At 37.5% G+C, this 16,377-nt stretch overlaps 1 protein-coding gene across 5 annotated transcripts in view; it reads left to right on the forward strand.

Moving 5' to 3' along the window:
- Positions 1 to 1,102: 1,102 nt before the first annotated feature.
- Positions 1,103 to 16,377, forward strand: part of MTMR7 (myotubularin related protein 7) — a 41,199-nt gene continuing 25,924 nt past the window's right edge. Inside the window, exons 1-6 of one of the 5 annotated variants that reach the window (XM_039349397.1) lie at positions 1,103 to 1,494; positions 9,226 to 9,348; positions 11,140 to 11,302; positions 12,651 to 12,808; positions 13,867 to 13,995; positions 14,500 to 14,634. In XM_039349397.1, the coding sequence (XP_039205331.1) occupies positions 1,471 to 1,494; positions 9,226 to 9,348; positions 11,140 to 11,302; positions 12,651 to 12,808; positions 13,867 to 13,995; positions 14,500 to 14,634 (732 nt within the window). In that variant the 5' untranslated portion in view covers positions 1,103 to 1,470. Of the gene's footprint in view, positions 1,495 to 9,225; positions 9,358 to 11,139; positions 11,303 to 12,650; positions 12,809 to 13,866; positions 13,996 to 14,499; positions 14,635 to 16,377 lie in introns of those variants that run through there. The other 4 variants (XM_039349396.1, XM_039349400.1, XM_039349399.1 and 1 more) reach the window with 4 other exon arrangements.

Raw genomic sequence — 16,377 nt, forward strand, 5'->3', positions numbered from 1 at the left:
ATACCACAAACTTTTGTATATTTCAGTGATGGCGAACCTTTTAGAGACCGAGTGCCCAAACTGCAACCCAAACCCACTTATTTATCGCCGGGTGCCAGGTGGGTGTGGTTGTGGTCATGGCACACTGGATGGATGTGGCCAAGGTGGGCGTGGTCACCTCAATGTTGCTTGTGGGGAGGGATGCCTGTGGGGGCTGAGCAGGGTTGGGGGAGATCCACAGGTCTCTGGCAGGTGGGGCGGTGGCAGGAGGCTCGTCCTGGGGGTGAGGTGAGGCAAGGCGAGGCAGGGCAGGGGTTTTATTGCCGCAGGGCAAGGCGAGGCAGGGTCCGGGGTGGCTGCTCCCTGACACCATTGGCCCTTGCACACAGAGGCCAGTGAGCGCATGGTGGCCAACAATGTCTGTCAGCAGCCACAGCCTGCCAGCCCCTCAACCGGCACACTCTGGGGCTCCACAGCCCGCTGCCAGCAGTTCAGAGAAGCTGCCTCTGAGTTGGACGGCCAGCCGACAGCGGAGGAAGCGATGCAGTGGGTTGTGCCCAGGAAAAGGAGAGCATGCGAGGCCAGGAGGGGTGGGACAGGGGGGAAGGAAACCAGCTGTGCTGAGATACATCCAGCCATGTGGAACCTCGCCGAGTTAGCAGGCAGTTGGTTGAAGAGGGATGGTTGCCATCTCCAGGGCATGGCGCGCATGCCCACAGAGAGGGCTCTGAGTGCCACCTTTGGCACGTGTGCCATAGGTTCGCCACCACTGGTATATTTTATCTATTGTCTATTATGTTAGTTTGCTATATCTGTTTTAAAATATCCGGTTGTCTTCTATTTGTAGAAGACAACTTTTGTTTTCTTTGGAACTATAAAACACAACGTTGGCTGCTTTGGCATGCAGTACACAGCTTCGTTCACCTAATGAGGGCTTATTAATTAGACCCATTTTCTAATATTCTGGCTTCTCCCAATATGCTAGCCAGGAATGCAGAGCAGGTAAAGTTCAGCTGGTAAAATTCTGGTTGCACTTCTCCAGGAGAGAGAGAAAAAGGAATATTAGATCTATCCGTCTGAGGCAGTAAGGATTGAGCAACTTGGGAGCCAAGATGGCAAATGATGCTGGTATAAAAAGTAGCTCCTGCGCAGCATTTGCGCTGAAACACGTCAGTCTTTAGGGCCTGGAGATCTGTCGAACTGGGCGGCCGGCGGCTCTGACTGATGCCCGAACCTGAAAAGAGCAGCATGGCAGCCGCTGCAGAAGGCGGAGCCCGGCCCTGACCTGCGACCATCACAACATCCCTTCATCTGATCTGAGAGCTGAAGGTTTTCCAACTCCTCTTTACTCCCCCCCGCCCCGATTCTCTAATATTCCCGCCCCTGCCCCTCTTTGTCTTTGCCTTCTGGTGCACGGGTATTTGATGGTGCATCGCTCTCCCTTGGTTGTGTAAGGTGCGTGAGGATCCCACGCACCGAGATTTGGTCGCCATGGAGTACATCAGAATGCCCAAGGTTAGTACGGTGCCGGAAAGACGGAGCGGAGGGGATAAAGGCTCGTATCGAAGAAGGTGTGGGGCCTGGGGCAGCAGGATCTGGCGGGGAGAGGGAAATGGGGAGGAGATCAATTACCCTTCCCCTTGAGCATGGGGTTCCAGGCTGGGGTGAATTAATCCTCACCTATGAAACGAAGAATGGTGGAAAGTTGCATGTTTAAAGAATCCATTTTTTCCCACTCAGGTAAGAATACTGCTGAGGAAAAGGTCCTTTAAACTTGGAGGTGCATTCCAATCAGATCATATTCTTTACACAGTTGGAAACAGAATTGTGCTTACTCATTCCTTGCCTATAATAATGCAGCATCAGCCTGCAAGCCAGGAAATTATTTACCCTCCTTTGATCACACTCTTATTTGAAATTCAGATTGAAAACCCCCTTCCCTTCTCCCCTGCCTCCCAGGGAGAAATAATAGGTGAAAATGGGATTATATTATTATGAGATTTCAAAGCGGGTCCTGATTCTAGGTCAATAGAATAAAAATGGGTCCCTGGAAGAGTATCACTGAATCTGATGACTGATAGAGTTTATTTTCATGACATTTGATTAAATTGGAATGTGCATCGATAAAGTATTTAAAGTCTAGGATTTTAAAATCTTGTTTTACAACTGATTGTATATGATAAATCCTAGTAGAACATAGGTTTGAATAGTGGTTTCTTATGTTTAAGGTTATGACACTAGGCCTCTGGCTTCTACACATGAAATGTGATTTGAACATACAAGAATATAGTGGTTTGCATTTAAAAGCATCATCCTGACACTTTTTATCTTGTTCTGTAGTTTATGCCCCAAAGGCATAATTTTAATCTCATTCTTTTCTATGATTATGTTCCATTAAATAAACTCAGTAACAAATAGAAGACAACCCCCCCCCCCATGACCTGAGGAAGTAGCATAGAAAATGTTTTGGATTAATAAAAATCAAGCATTTCTTGAAATTGAAACACTAATGTAGGAACCCTTACTGTACTTAGCATATTTTTGAGACCTACTGTTTTATGTTGTTTATTGAGTGTAAGCCAATAAAAGAGTTATTTTTTAAGATGGGTGGATATATCAATTTTTAAATGAACAAATGAACGGAAAGTGCAAGATTTTAAAAGCAAATCCACCTTCCATTGATTACTATTCTTTTTTCTGTGGCCTGCTCTGCTTCCATGCTATAGGCTTAGATTATTTATGAGATTTAATGTAATGTAAAGAAACAAATATAGATTTGAACCATTAAAATAAATTAGAAGGTAAAAGCCTTCGGAACAACAGCAAAATACTAAATATTATTAATAGATGTAATCAACCACTAACAGTAGGGCTCATAATTGGACTGCAAAAATCCAAATGATCTGTAGATCATGGCTTTCTTTTAACTGCAAAACTTTTTTTTTAAAAAAAATATATAGAACCAATAATGAAAAGGAAAAGCTCTAGTGATAGAAAATTGACTGTATTTGAATGATATTTTTTTTGGGGGGGGGGGCTTAGTCTTTCATGGAACTTCATCAAGTTCCTGTAGAATGGCAGGATTTTGTGGAACATAATTTGAAAAACCCAGCACTAAATAATAGCAAAGTGGCACAGGAAACTAATTCACTCATTCATTCTTGTAGCCCCAGTATGATAAACCCCATAATAGCTTAACTTTAAATGACAGCAAAATTGAGGAACAAATAACAAATTCTGTACAATATCTGCCATATGGGTGTGCCTGGGATGCAGGCTCTAATTTATTTTGAACTGAAGAATACTGTGGCTCTGAAGTTCAACTGAACTGTTGAGGGCAGATCCTGACTTCGTCTATTGACCTTCTCAGCACCTTTTTTCTCTATCCTCTATTAGTTACTAGGAAATCTGGCCATCTCTCCAGTTGTCTCCTCTCTACCCCACCTCCTTTCTACCTGTCACATTCCTTTTCTTCTCCTTTGTTGCCAGCAGCACACATTGCCACCAATAGTGTTGCCTTTTACTCTATTCTGTGCATTCTTATTCACTTCTGCTTGGCATATTTATGTTTTGTGTCTATGCCTGGACCAAATACATGTAGTCTACATATTTTGGTCTAGAGAAAGCCACCTACAGTAAAATGGCTGTTTCAATCAGTTTGGACATTCCTGATCAGCCTCTGTTGAAAATACATTGTGCAGACCCAACAGCTAGAGAATGCTAGTGACACAGCTATTTAACTTGATTTCTAGAAAGCAGTCTAAATGCCTCCCTAGTGTGTTGTAGAGTATAGTAATAATACCATTAAGAGTTTATTTGTTGTATCTATTTATTTAGTATGTTCCATCCTGTGTGGTCAAGTCCTTACAGTTCCAAGTTTTCTCCCTACCCCTTCCTCTTACTAGATATTTAGGTCAGTAAATATCTTCCTCATCTTAGTTATTTCCAAATGCTGGGAATAATTGAAATTGTAAATAGGCACTGCCAAACCACTTCTGTACTGTTGCCTAACAAAAACAACAACAACCCAACAACCCTTACATGAACACATCCATGAAGTTACCAGTTGACTATGTTTGAAGGGGACATTATTTATGTCCAGGGAAAATGGTAAGATGAATATTCCTCTTGAATTCTGCTTTAGGTGACTGTGAGGCTTCGTTCAATAGAAGACTTACACATAAAGTTTCAGGGACCTAGCTCTTGCAAGAGGGCTATGAAAAGTACTAGAGAAACCATTAACAATAAAGTAAAACAGCTATTACAAACTGGAAACCTCAAGCCATAAAAATGCAGCAGATCTCAGTTTAAAATCTTGTAATTTTTTTGTCTTAACTATACATTGCAACAGGCTGAGAATGGATTGATGGCTGGACATTCTTATTTTTTAAAATTCTGTTAGAAATTACAATAGAAAAGAAAAAAAACTAAGCAAACTACAAAAACAAGAAAAGAGAAAAATAGTGCGAAAAAGAAAAAAAGGACTGCTCCCTTCATACCAACAAATACCCAAATTTATGTAAATTTATTGCCATCTCTTAAGTTACAACATATATTCTTTTCACCCCATATCTCTTAGCTGAAAACAAAATAGAAAATTCTTAGCATTCATTTCTTATAGCAGTGATGGTGAACCTTTTAGAGACCGAGTGCCCAAACTGCAACCCAAAACTCACTTATGCATCGTCGGGTGCCAGGTGGGTGTGGCGCATTGGGTGGGCATGGCTGCGGTGGTAATGGCAGACTGGGTGGGACTAAAAAGTTCAATGAATCAATTCCAATTTTGCAAGATCTTTTTTTTCCCATGAGAAGTTGAAATTGACTGATTGATTGAACCCTTTTTTTTTGTACACGGCAGCAGCGGCCTAAAGCGAAAAGGTTTTATAAAACACAGCTGAAGGCCTAGGACTGGGACAGTGGCACGCACGCCCACAGAGAGGGCTCTGAGTGCCGCCTCTGGCACTCGTGCCATAGGTTCGCCACCACTGTCTTATAGCAAAAGTCCAGGAAGAGTTATCAGGTTTAACTGCAGATAGTCTTTGATTTATGACCACAACTGAGCCCAAATTTCTATTGCTAAGTGAGACAGTTATTAAATGAATTTTGTCCCATTTTATAACCTTTCTTGCAACAGTTGTTAAATGAATCACTGCAATTGTTAAGTTAGTAACGTGGTTATTAAGAGAATTTGGCTTCCCCATTGACTTTGCTTGTCAGAAGGTCATAAAAGATGATTGTATGACCCTGGGACACTGCAACCATCATAAATATGAGTCAGTTGCCAAGTGCATGAATTTTGATCACATGACCATGGGGATGCTGCAATGGTCGTAAGTGTGAAAACTGGTCATAAGTCACTTTTCATTGCTGTTGTAATTTGAACGAACATTAAATGCACTGTTGTAAGTTGAGGGTTACCTGTAATTCTCCATCTTAACCTGGATTGAATAATAAGGCAATCTTGCATTTCTTCCTTATACTTTTGACAATCTTAATTCTTCTTAACCCCTTCACAAAGGGCCCTTCAGCTTGATTTCTTGTAATTTTGTTTTTATCTTTTCTCCCAAAAAACTTTCAGACCTTTAGCAAGTTTTGAAAATCTTCAAAACCTTAACAGATCTCTTTTGTACATCCAGTAAAAATATATTCATATCTCTTTTCTGGTAAGATAGTTGCCGTAGATCTCGACTTATGACTACAACTGAGTAACTGTGAAAAATTGGTCATAAGTCACTTTTTTCAGTGCTGTAACTTTGAATGGTCACTGAATGAATGAGGACCACCTGGATATCTTCTCATTACTTGCTACATTTCTATCCGCATTCAAATACATTTCTAATTTATCTCGAGTATCTTGTTCTTATTGGTTCATATTGAAAAGTCTTATAAAATTTGGCCAATAGGATTTTTAAATTAGGTGGTTCATTGAAATCTACATTTATATCATCCAAGGCAAATTGTGCCTTAGGATAAATCCAATGCAAATATTGCTATATAGCTATATAGCATTTGTCTATCCTTTCTTCTAAAGTCAGCCTGAGTAAAGTTTTTTTTTTTTTTCCCAGTGTAGCATCCTTTTTCTTGAACGGCTTCCCATTAATCTTGCTGAGAAGATCAATGTTCACATTTCTTCTCTGAAAGTGCCTGACATCTGTTTCCCATTTACATTCCCTTTGGTATCTATGTTTTACTGTCTTTCTTCTTTGTCTTTAAGATGTGTTGTGTTAAAAATGGTATTTTTGGCCTTCTTTACTTATACCACATAAGAAATTGCGGTAGCTATCATATATAACCCCCTTGACATAGTTTTTTTTAACACCCTTTGTTCATTTCTTATACAAAAATCAAGGTCATAAGGGAAAAAAGATCCTGGTGGACAGACATGGTTTGAAATAATATTTCAATTCCAAATAATTTATGTGGGCAAGCAATCAGCCCACAGGACTGGACATTCATTTATATGTTATTTTATATCTGCTACTAATAAATAATCACATAAAATAAGGTTTTATTCAAATATGTCTATAGCATTCAAGTATAGTATAAGATCACAGGTTTTTTGTTGTTTTTAAGCAAATTAAAACAAGTTGAATTCCCAAATAGCATTTTTTTCTTTGTTTTGTTCTTATAATATATAAAATGTTTCTACGTTTTACTGCTGTTTATCTAAACTCTGCTAAGGAGTTCTGGAGCATATTCCTGAACCTAAAATTTTTGACTGGGTTTGAAGTAGATTATCTTCTGTTTAAGAAACAAATGTCTTCCACATTTTAGGGGATAGTATGTAAAGACCTGAGGTACCATCAATATGCTGATGTCACCCAGCTTTTATTTTACTAGTCTAAATCAGATGAATAATGCTGTCAAAGTCCTGTCCAGAAGCTTGGAGACTTTGAGATTTTGGGTGGGAGAGAAGAAGCTTAAAATTGAATCCTAGTAAAAGACATCACTATTTTTCCATCTGTTTTCTTTGTCTGTTCTAGGGGTGTCTCTTGACTGGGGTGGCACTTTCCTATAATGATAATATCAACATGATGAAATGTCATGACACTATTGCACAGATTATGCACACAACATGAGGTTTGAGACAGATATTAAAGTTTCTTCATTAGTGTAATGTAATATTACAGATGTGGGCTTTTTTTGTCCTCTCCTTCTCTTGAGGATTCCCATATTTACAGTGAAACTATCCTTGTGCATTAATACTTTCTACTGAATTTAATAGGGCTTGTTGCCTGGTAAGTAAATAAAAATTGACAGGCTTAATCAGATTACTGTAATTAATTAGTAAAGTATTTTTCTAATGAGGAAAAACACAGTTTCATTAGTTGAGTTGCATGCTTGTCTGATGAATTTCACTTACAATGTATTAAACAGTGTCTAAACACAGCTGCTTCTCCCCCTTTCTTTCTTTTCTGTCCAATTTTCTCTTCTCATTGCCATCCAGTTTTGTTCTCTCCTTTCTCTTGGCTTTTGTTTCCCTTCCCAGTGCAGAGATCCCTTTCCCATCTCTCTCACTTTTTTCTTCCTGTTGGAAAGAGAGGCAGGGAATGTGCATTTTTGCCTGTACTTGTGTGTTCTCCATGAACAAAGGAACTGTTTATAGATAGGGGATCAGTGTCACAAACAGAAAACCTTATTTTATCAACAATGACATTTAATAATGATATTGTACATTTTATGTTAAATTAGATTTCTTTTTGGCCCAGTTCTTCCTGAGGGTGGGGGAATGTGGCTTCTGGCAGGTATGTTGCCAGATTTTACACCTGGCCTCACAATGAATTGCAACACTACTTATTCAGCACTAGGTTTATCTTGGCAGAAGTCTTGCAGGCATATCTAGACAGGAATCTTTACTGCAGATAGGAATGAAGCCTTGGGATCATATGGCCCACTGCAGTTCAAGGAAGTTGTTTATGTGTGCATGTGTGTACGACACACAGACAGAGTTGGCCATTTCCTTGATGGGATTGAGAGGCAGCTCTTTACATAATGGATTTTTTTCTAGTCTGGGGGTGGTCTCCTTGGTTTACCAGTTTCAGCTGCAATCATATATACAAATGTATGCACAGAAGCCCAGCTCATGTGTGTATTTATTAGTGTGAGGAAAGGGAGAGTTTCAGGGGTTTGGAGTCTCTATATAGTGTTTTCCTTGCATCCGATATTTATTTTACCAGAGGGGGATTGTATCAGTTGCAGGGTTGTCTTCCATTCCCAGAAAGCTCACCCATCTTTTCATTGAAATTTTTTATGGGCCTAAGTACTTTGATCTGGCTATAAACTGCCTAAATTTAGATTTAATATAACAAAGTTCACTTATCCATTGGAAAAAATGTGAGTTGCACAAAAATAGTTCCCAGTGGATCTGTTTTCTAGAAGAATGTGCCATGAAAGTGGTTTGGCTTTCTGATGCTGTGACCAGCTTTTGACATAGGTCATTTTAAAAGTAGCCAAGATACAGTCATGTAAGATCCAGCCAAGAAATCAGTAACATACAATCCATTTTTTTCAACTAATGTTTTAGGTTCTGGAATTTTAGTCTTAAATTACTTTTACCAAACCAAATGCTCAGAGGACAGATGGAAAGTAGCAATGAATCTAAATATAGACCATGAGAATTTGGTTTAGATATAATCCCAGATCACATGGAAGTGCTAATTTGGAAGAAGGTGATTTTAGTTTTTTCAGTTGCCATTATTAGTAGCTTGAACCATAGGAAAAATGTTTAAACTTGATAATTCAGCTGTCATTATAGGCAAGAGATGAGTAAATTTTGACTTCTCAATTGGTTTATTGTTTTTTTTAAGAGTGTATTTGAATGCAATGTATTTCTAAGTGTTCTAGATATATTCTGGTTTCTTTTCTCTTTTGTCTGACTCTAATCTTATGATGTCCCAGATAAGATAGGGATCAGGTTTGCTATTAATAGATTTATTGGATTCATAAATCATATTTATTTTAAAAAGAAATACCTGTAAACAGTGCTATGAGCAGTATTCATTATTGTCAGATTGATTCATAGCATTTGCTGAATTAGAGTAATAGCTTTTACATAATCAGATGGCAACTCGTCACTTTGAAATGTAAACCCTGAAGAGGGGTGACATTGGTAAAATAGTGTTGCATCTTTTAGCACAATATCAAAGCATTACAGAATATAACACATTTTTAAAAGAAAAAATATGGCTCTAAAACTCTGTCTAAGAAGTTTTGTGTTGGTCATTTTGTGCCTTTCTCTGTTTGTAGGTGGAAAATGTGCGCTTCATTGATGGAATATCTTCCAAAAGAACTGTACTAGGGACTCTGTATCTAACAGCCACTCATGTCATCTTTGTAGAAAATGAGCCAGACAATCGTAAGGAGACATGGGTATGACAAGTAACTATCATATCTTCATAAACCCAGTGACCTGTACAGGCTGTGACGTATGTTTAGAACCATAAAATGTTCTGCAAACAAGGCAATTAGGTCTGTTAAAACACTTTGCGAATATTTGTGCACTATTCATTTCTATCTGTATCTGTAGTTATAAAAATTCCTAGCCCTCAAGGACCCTCTGGATCCTTGACTCACAGAAAGGCCATTTACACCACCGAGTCCAACCCCTCACTCAGTGCCAGCATCCAAACAGTAGCAACTCATGGTAGTCAGAGGTCGAATTTCTGCTTGAATACGTTCTATGCAAGCAAAAGAGTTTAAATAATTGAAAGAGCAAGTAGGCATGAAAGAACTTCAGTAATTCTTAAGTCTTCCAAACACATTAACCAACAGCAATTAATCTGTGGAATTACTGATTCTATCAGTCTTGAGCATTGTCCAGAGTACAATTAGAATTAAAAAATATCTGGAAGGCATTTTTTTAAATTTCTGAAACAATAGCTCATGAACTATCACAGTCAGAAGAATAGTCCCTTCATCTGGAAAGATCAGACCTCGGAGCATCCAAGGGGACCGTGCATCTCATTGAACAGAAAACCTGCCTGCTCTTGAAATTTTAAAAATCAACCTCATTACTTAGATTCTTCAAGGGCAGGGCCAGCTCAAAATACGTTGCTTCCAGAGATCACACAACAAATGTCATTCTTTCACTTTCCTCACAAAGATGCCTAGCAAGTTCTGTTCAGAAAATAAGGTGAAGAAGATGAGCTGGAAATTAGAGCTGTGGGGTGAATTCCCCTAATTTCACTGGGACTGGGGTACCATTCTTCAACTGATGTCCATCAGCTTTGTTGAGAGTACCAAAACTGTTAGCCAGTAAGAACAGAATACTGGGACTATTGGTAGTGGAAGGGACAAAGCTCTAATTTTTTTCTTTCTGTTGATTATCCCCACCTTTTGAGTGCTCCTCACATTTAGATTCCCTGCATATGTCAGTTTTGAAATAATTGCTCTAATATCTTCCTTGTAGCATTCTGTCATGCTGAAAGCTCTGTTTTTGCTTTGGAATTTATAAGTTGGTAATTTCAAGTGACTACAGTTAGCATTTCAAAACCTGAAACCAAAGTTCTGGATTTATAATCTTTTCTCTTTGAAAGTCCCTTGACTTCTAAGCAAAGGCAAAATTCACAACTTCTAATAATACTTAAATTTCAGGTGGCACACTTAGGTGAAACACGTTGTGTGATTGTTCTCATTAAAAACAGATATTGATAGTAAATGGTATTTTTAAAAGAAATACATTCAAATAGTTTCATAAAATGAGACACCAAAACTTAGACCTTTTTGTTAATTCGCTTAGAGCTATTTTTTCCCCTTAGCCTGTCATACCTCACAAAGTTGTTTTTGTGCGGGAATTCCCATTTATATTGTCTCAAGCTGATTGGGGAATGCGAGCTATAGAATACACCAAATGCTTATTTTTGGATCTCAGTTAACAAATTAATTATAACTTCCTCACTCTATGAGATCTGGGTTTGTATGCATTCTTTCCAGCAGATGTAGTTAAGAGATCTCCCACTTCACTAAGTGATCCTCTGCTCCTCTTATTGATTCAAGATTCAGTTGCTCTTGTTTTCTGTGATTTTGTATAGTGCTAAAACTGCGTTCACCATGCTACATTGAGCATTTATGTAGCTTAAGGCACATCATACAGTTTTGATTGTGTTGATTTATAAAATGGAATATCCTTAGCTTCTCTTTAGATTGACTTTTTTTTATCAGATTCTTTACAGCCAGATCTCTTCAATTGAGAAACTTGCTACATCAGCTTCTGGTTGCCCAATGCTGATTCGTTGTAAGAATTTCCAGAACATTCAATTCATCATGTCTCAGGAAAGAGACTGCCATGATGTTTACATTTCTCTGATACGTCTGGCACGCCCAGGTATAGAATGGAAGTTCAGGAGGTACCCATGCATCTATGCTGGCAGTTGCCCTGAGTAAAATTACTTTCTTGTAGACATGGGTGACTCCTCTGTTTTGTTTATAAATCAAAAATACTAGGAGGCTGAATTGTTAGGATTCTATTTCAACAAAAGGTTCCATTTATCTGAATGGACGGTCATGAAAAAGCAATTCATAAATGTTTTCTGCTTCTGATATAGTTGGTTGTTGTATTCAATTGTATTTTCTTTAATTACTTATGCTCATGTTCTTCTTATTCCTTTTGCTAGTTCTCTGGCTGTTTTGTTGGTCTTTTTCTTAAAGGCTGTTCTTTTCTGCTCTGGTACCAAACAATTTGGAATCTCCATTTACTTTTTAGCTTATTCCATCCAGATTTATCATTCTTTTATGTTTGGAATTTTATTTCTTCTCTGACATTTTCGGTATTAATCTCTGACATGGGACAAGAGTGTTTTATGGAAATGTCTTCTTTTTGTAGAAACTGTGTCTCCAATATAATTCCCTAGGGTGATTTGGCATGGATGATATCTTTGTTGACACTGCCCCCTAAGTTCCCAAGCCTTCCTAATTTATTAGATTCATTTATTTATAAAAATAATTGGGAAGATAATTTGTTCTGAAGCAAAGTGCCAACCTCAAGTATAATTTATTTTTCTAACTAACTTTTGGGCCTATGTAATCCATGGAAGCATTCTTTAAAAATAAACTATGACTGCCACAAACTGATGTTTCTTTGCCTTCTGCTATATGTTTTGCTAATGGCTGTAATCAATATGGCAGCCATTTCTATGTCATCTTTTGCCCCTTCATTGCCTCCAAGTATTTCTAATTGTCTAAATACTCAATCCATATTATGTCAGAATGTGAAAAATAATTTCAACTATATTAAAGTGGCTCTTTCCAGCATTGATTACACTAGATAATGTAAGCGTGAATCAAATCCCATCTAACAGAGCAAAATTAATAAAACACAGAGAGGAAAATAATGTTTCTGCTTTGCTCATCTGCTTTGTCTACCTGATATAAATTACCAAATAATCTCAAGGATAATTCTGTATTGGCTATCTCCCAAGTGTTATCTTAAAAGTGTCCAGACAAAGAAAATACAGAACTGACCTGAAATCCACTCATTAATTGTTGTTTGGCTTTTCTGCAATGATAACTTTCTAAAGAAGTTGGCTTTCTCCCCTGATTTCAAAAAATGAACAGTTGGAACAATTAAGCAAATAAATCAAGCAAATATATGTTAGTGTTTGCCATTTTGCATTAATAATAACAACAGTAATTCTAGTGAAGAAATAACAACTATCTTGTTTTCTTGTTTTCAGTGAAATATGAAGAACTTTACTGCTTTTCTTTCAATCCTAAATTAAACAAAGAAGAACGAGAGCAAGGCTGGAATCTGACAAACTTAATGGAAGAATACAATCGTATGGGAATTCCAAATAATTACTGGCAGATCAGTGATGTCAACAGAGGTTATTGGGTGAGTTGCTATTCATGAAAACAAATGGCCTGAGTTCTAAATATTGTGATCAAAATACTAGTGTGTGAAAAACTTCTGTTTCCATCACTTTCCAAATAACTCTGTGGCTTAATTCATTACGAAATACTTGAACCAGTAAATATTAATTTAGGATATGTGCCTTTGTAGTACTGTATAAAACTTGCTTTGTTGTTTATTTTTTATTTCTTTGCCATCTTACCTGAGAAATTGTGATTTTAAACACAATCAGCTTCAGACGTTAGCTTCAGAAACTGGCTTGCATTAAAAAAAACTATTTCCCAGCACATAAATCATGGATAATTGGTAACTGTTAAACCAACTTCTGGAAAGGGAATGTAAAGAAAGGAAGACATTTGTAATATTTTATGTATTCCTGGATTGATAGAGTTCTTAACTTGGTGTCTTCCAAAAGTGTTTGACTATAGATTCCAGAAATTACATTCAACATCTGAACTGTTTTTGAGGAATACAGTGATGATTGATATCATGTTTCATCTTTAAACACAATATTGCTGAGAGAAGAGATGTTGCAGAGAAAAAAAATCCTGTAATCTTTCATCTTTGCAAAAAAACTTGTCCTGAAATAAGCTTTTGCAGTTTTTCTCTTGGTGCCCGTCAGATAGACAAGGTCTAAACCTGTCAGGCTTCAGTTATAAAAGATGTGTCATATTATTTAGTCTATTTGAATATTGATTATAATAATACATAGGAATGCAAGAAAAGTATGCACTTTTTAAAATTTTCTCAGAATTGTTATTCATTCTTCTTGTTTACTGCAAGCATATAAAATAACTATTTATGAAGCAGTTTTGAACAATTCATTGCAGAGTGTTTGAAAAAATAAATATATACAACAGTATTTCTCAACTTTGTCAAGTTTAAGATGTGTGGATTTCAGCTCCCAGCCTGACTGGAGAATTCTGGGAGCTGATATCTACACATTTTAAAATTGGCAAGGTTGAGAAACATTGTTATATAGGTTGCTTGAACAAGCCAGTAAAAAAGTCTTCAGTTTGTTTTCTTCTATTCTGGGACAGGTGTGTGATTCATATCCTACTGACATCTACGTGCCCAAATCAGCCACTGCTCATATCATTGTGGGAAGCTCTAAATTTCGTAGTAGAAGGCGTTTTCCCGCACTTTCCTATTACTATAAGCAGAATAACGTAAGCATGAGATTACAAGTTTAAATAATGTATTCAATGATGCCTGATTTTGAGTATTGAAATAATTTTGAAAGAATTTGTGGTAAACAAGATGATAAAAATATCTCCCAATGGAAGGACGGAACATACCATATCTGATTTGACTTCTTTTTAAAGGTAGAGCTTACTATAGTCTTATTATGGAGAAGAAAAATTATAAATTTGCTGGCCAAACAATCAGAGATTTTTACATTGATTAATTGATCAGATTTTAATTACATTAATCTTGTTTTAATCTTTACTATGTGATTCAGGGATCATCTTGGGAATGTAAACACATTTGATTGGCATTGTATCATCTGGAAAATTCAAAATGGCAGCTTGTGACAAATAAGTAATAAAAGTCAGTTTGCTGGAAAAGGAACTAAACTGCAATCAGAGTGTTATAAACAAGCTTGAGTGTACTAAATATTTTCACAATAAAGCATATGTCTGTTCCAGTCTCTCTCTTTTGTTGTCTCCTAGGCTTCCATATGTCGGAGTAGCCAACCTCTAGCAGGCTTCAGTGCTCGATGCCTGGAAGATGAACAAATGCTACAGTCGATCCGAAAGGCAAATCCCGGAAGTGATTTTATCTATGTTGTTGATACACGCCCCAAAGTAAGTAAGAGGCTTCAAATTCTGTTGTCTTTTTTATGCTGAGTATTGGCTGAAATGAAAAGTTCTAGAATTGCCAAAAGAAAAAGAAAAAAAGTCAAAGCTGGTTAAAAGTGAATCAAACTGTTTTTAATTGCACTGAAGGGAAGCTCTGTTTGTAAATCTCAGCAAATAGAAATATTGTTTTATTAGGCCATTAGCAACACATGCTTTGTCTGAAGGATTGCATAGAAATGGCAATTGTGTTTACAACCCTAAAATTAGTTTTCTCAGTAAGCAAATGTATTACTCAGTGGGGAGGGACTTGAACTGAAAGATTTGAAGTTGTCTTCTCACTTGAAAAGATGGAGAGACTGTGTTTCTTTATCAACTATTTGAAAAACATGTGAGACTGAACTTCAAAGCTGAACTTAGTTTTGTTTTAGTTTTCATTTTATCCAAATAAAAATTGCCCTTTAAAGTAGATTGGTATGAGACTAACTTTTAGCAGACAACAGATCTCCTCTTTATGAAGATCTCACTTCCTGCTAATGAAGAATGGAATGGAATGGAATGGAATAGAATAGAATAGAATAGAATAGAATAGAATAGAATAGAATAGAATAGAATAGAATAGAATAGAATACACCTTGGAGGTCTTCTATTCCAGCCCCACACACACACCCTCAAGCAGGAGAACCTATACCAACTCAGACAAGTGCCTGTCTAGCCTCTTCTTAAAAATCTCCAGTGATGGAGCTCCCACGATTTCTGGAGGCAAGCTGTTCCACTGGTTAATTGTCCTCACTGTCAGGAAGTTTCTCCTTAATTCCAGGTTGCTTCTCTCTTTGATCAGTTTCCAACCATTGTTTTTTGTCCTGCCCTTTGATGCTTTGAAGAATAACGTGACCCCCTCTTCTTTGTAGCAGCCCCTCAAATACTGGAACACTGCTATCATGTCTTCCCTATTTCTTCTTTTCTTTAGACTAGCCCAGGGGTAGGCAACCTTGGCTCTTTTATGACTTGTGGCTCAGTTGGCTCAGGAATTCTGGGAGTTGAAGTCCACGAGTCATAAAAGGGCCAAGGTTGCAAACCCCTGTACTAGCCAAAGCCAAGTCCTGCAGCCGTTCTTTGTATGTTTTAGTCTCCAGGCCTTTGATCATCTTAGTTGTTCTTCTCTGATTTTTTTTTCCAAACTCTCAACATCTTTTTTGTGATATGGTGACCAAAATTGGCTGCAGTATTCCAGGTATGGTGTTACTAGTATTAATACTTCACGTGATCTTGATTCTGTGCCTCTGTGCCAGGATTGTATTAGCTTTTTTGGCTGCTGCTGCACACTGCTAGGTTATAGTCAAGTAATCATCCACTAGGACTCCAAGGTCCCTCTCACAGTTACTATTTTTAAGCCAGGTCTCGTCTCATCTGCACTTGTACCTTTGATTTTTCCTGCCTAAATGTAAAACTTTTGCTTTTCTCCACATTGAAACTAATTTTGTTGGATAGGACCCATTGCTCAAGTTTGTCAAGATCTTTTTTGATCCTGAGTTTGTCTTCTGGGGTGTTGGCTACTCCTGCCAGTTTGGTGTCATCTGCAAATTTGATGAGTTCCCCTATAATTATCTCATCTAAGTCATTTGTGAAGATATTGAAAAGTACGGGCCTAATAATAAATATAACTTTATTTGCATTTTGTGACAAGCAGTAGGGGACTGTCCAGCTTTATAAGATTAAAGCACATGTCCAAAGACCTACTTATAATATGGT

This window comes from Crotalus tigris, unplaced genomic scaffold, assembly GCF_016545835.1.
Source record: "Crotalus tigris isolate CLP2741 ecotype Arizona unplaced genomic scaffold, ASM1654583v1 scf7180000018268.1906537, whole genome shotgun sequence".
NCBI lineage: Eukaryota > Metazoa > Chordata > Lepidosauria > Squamata > Viperidae > Crotalus > Crotalus tigris.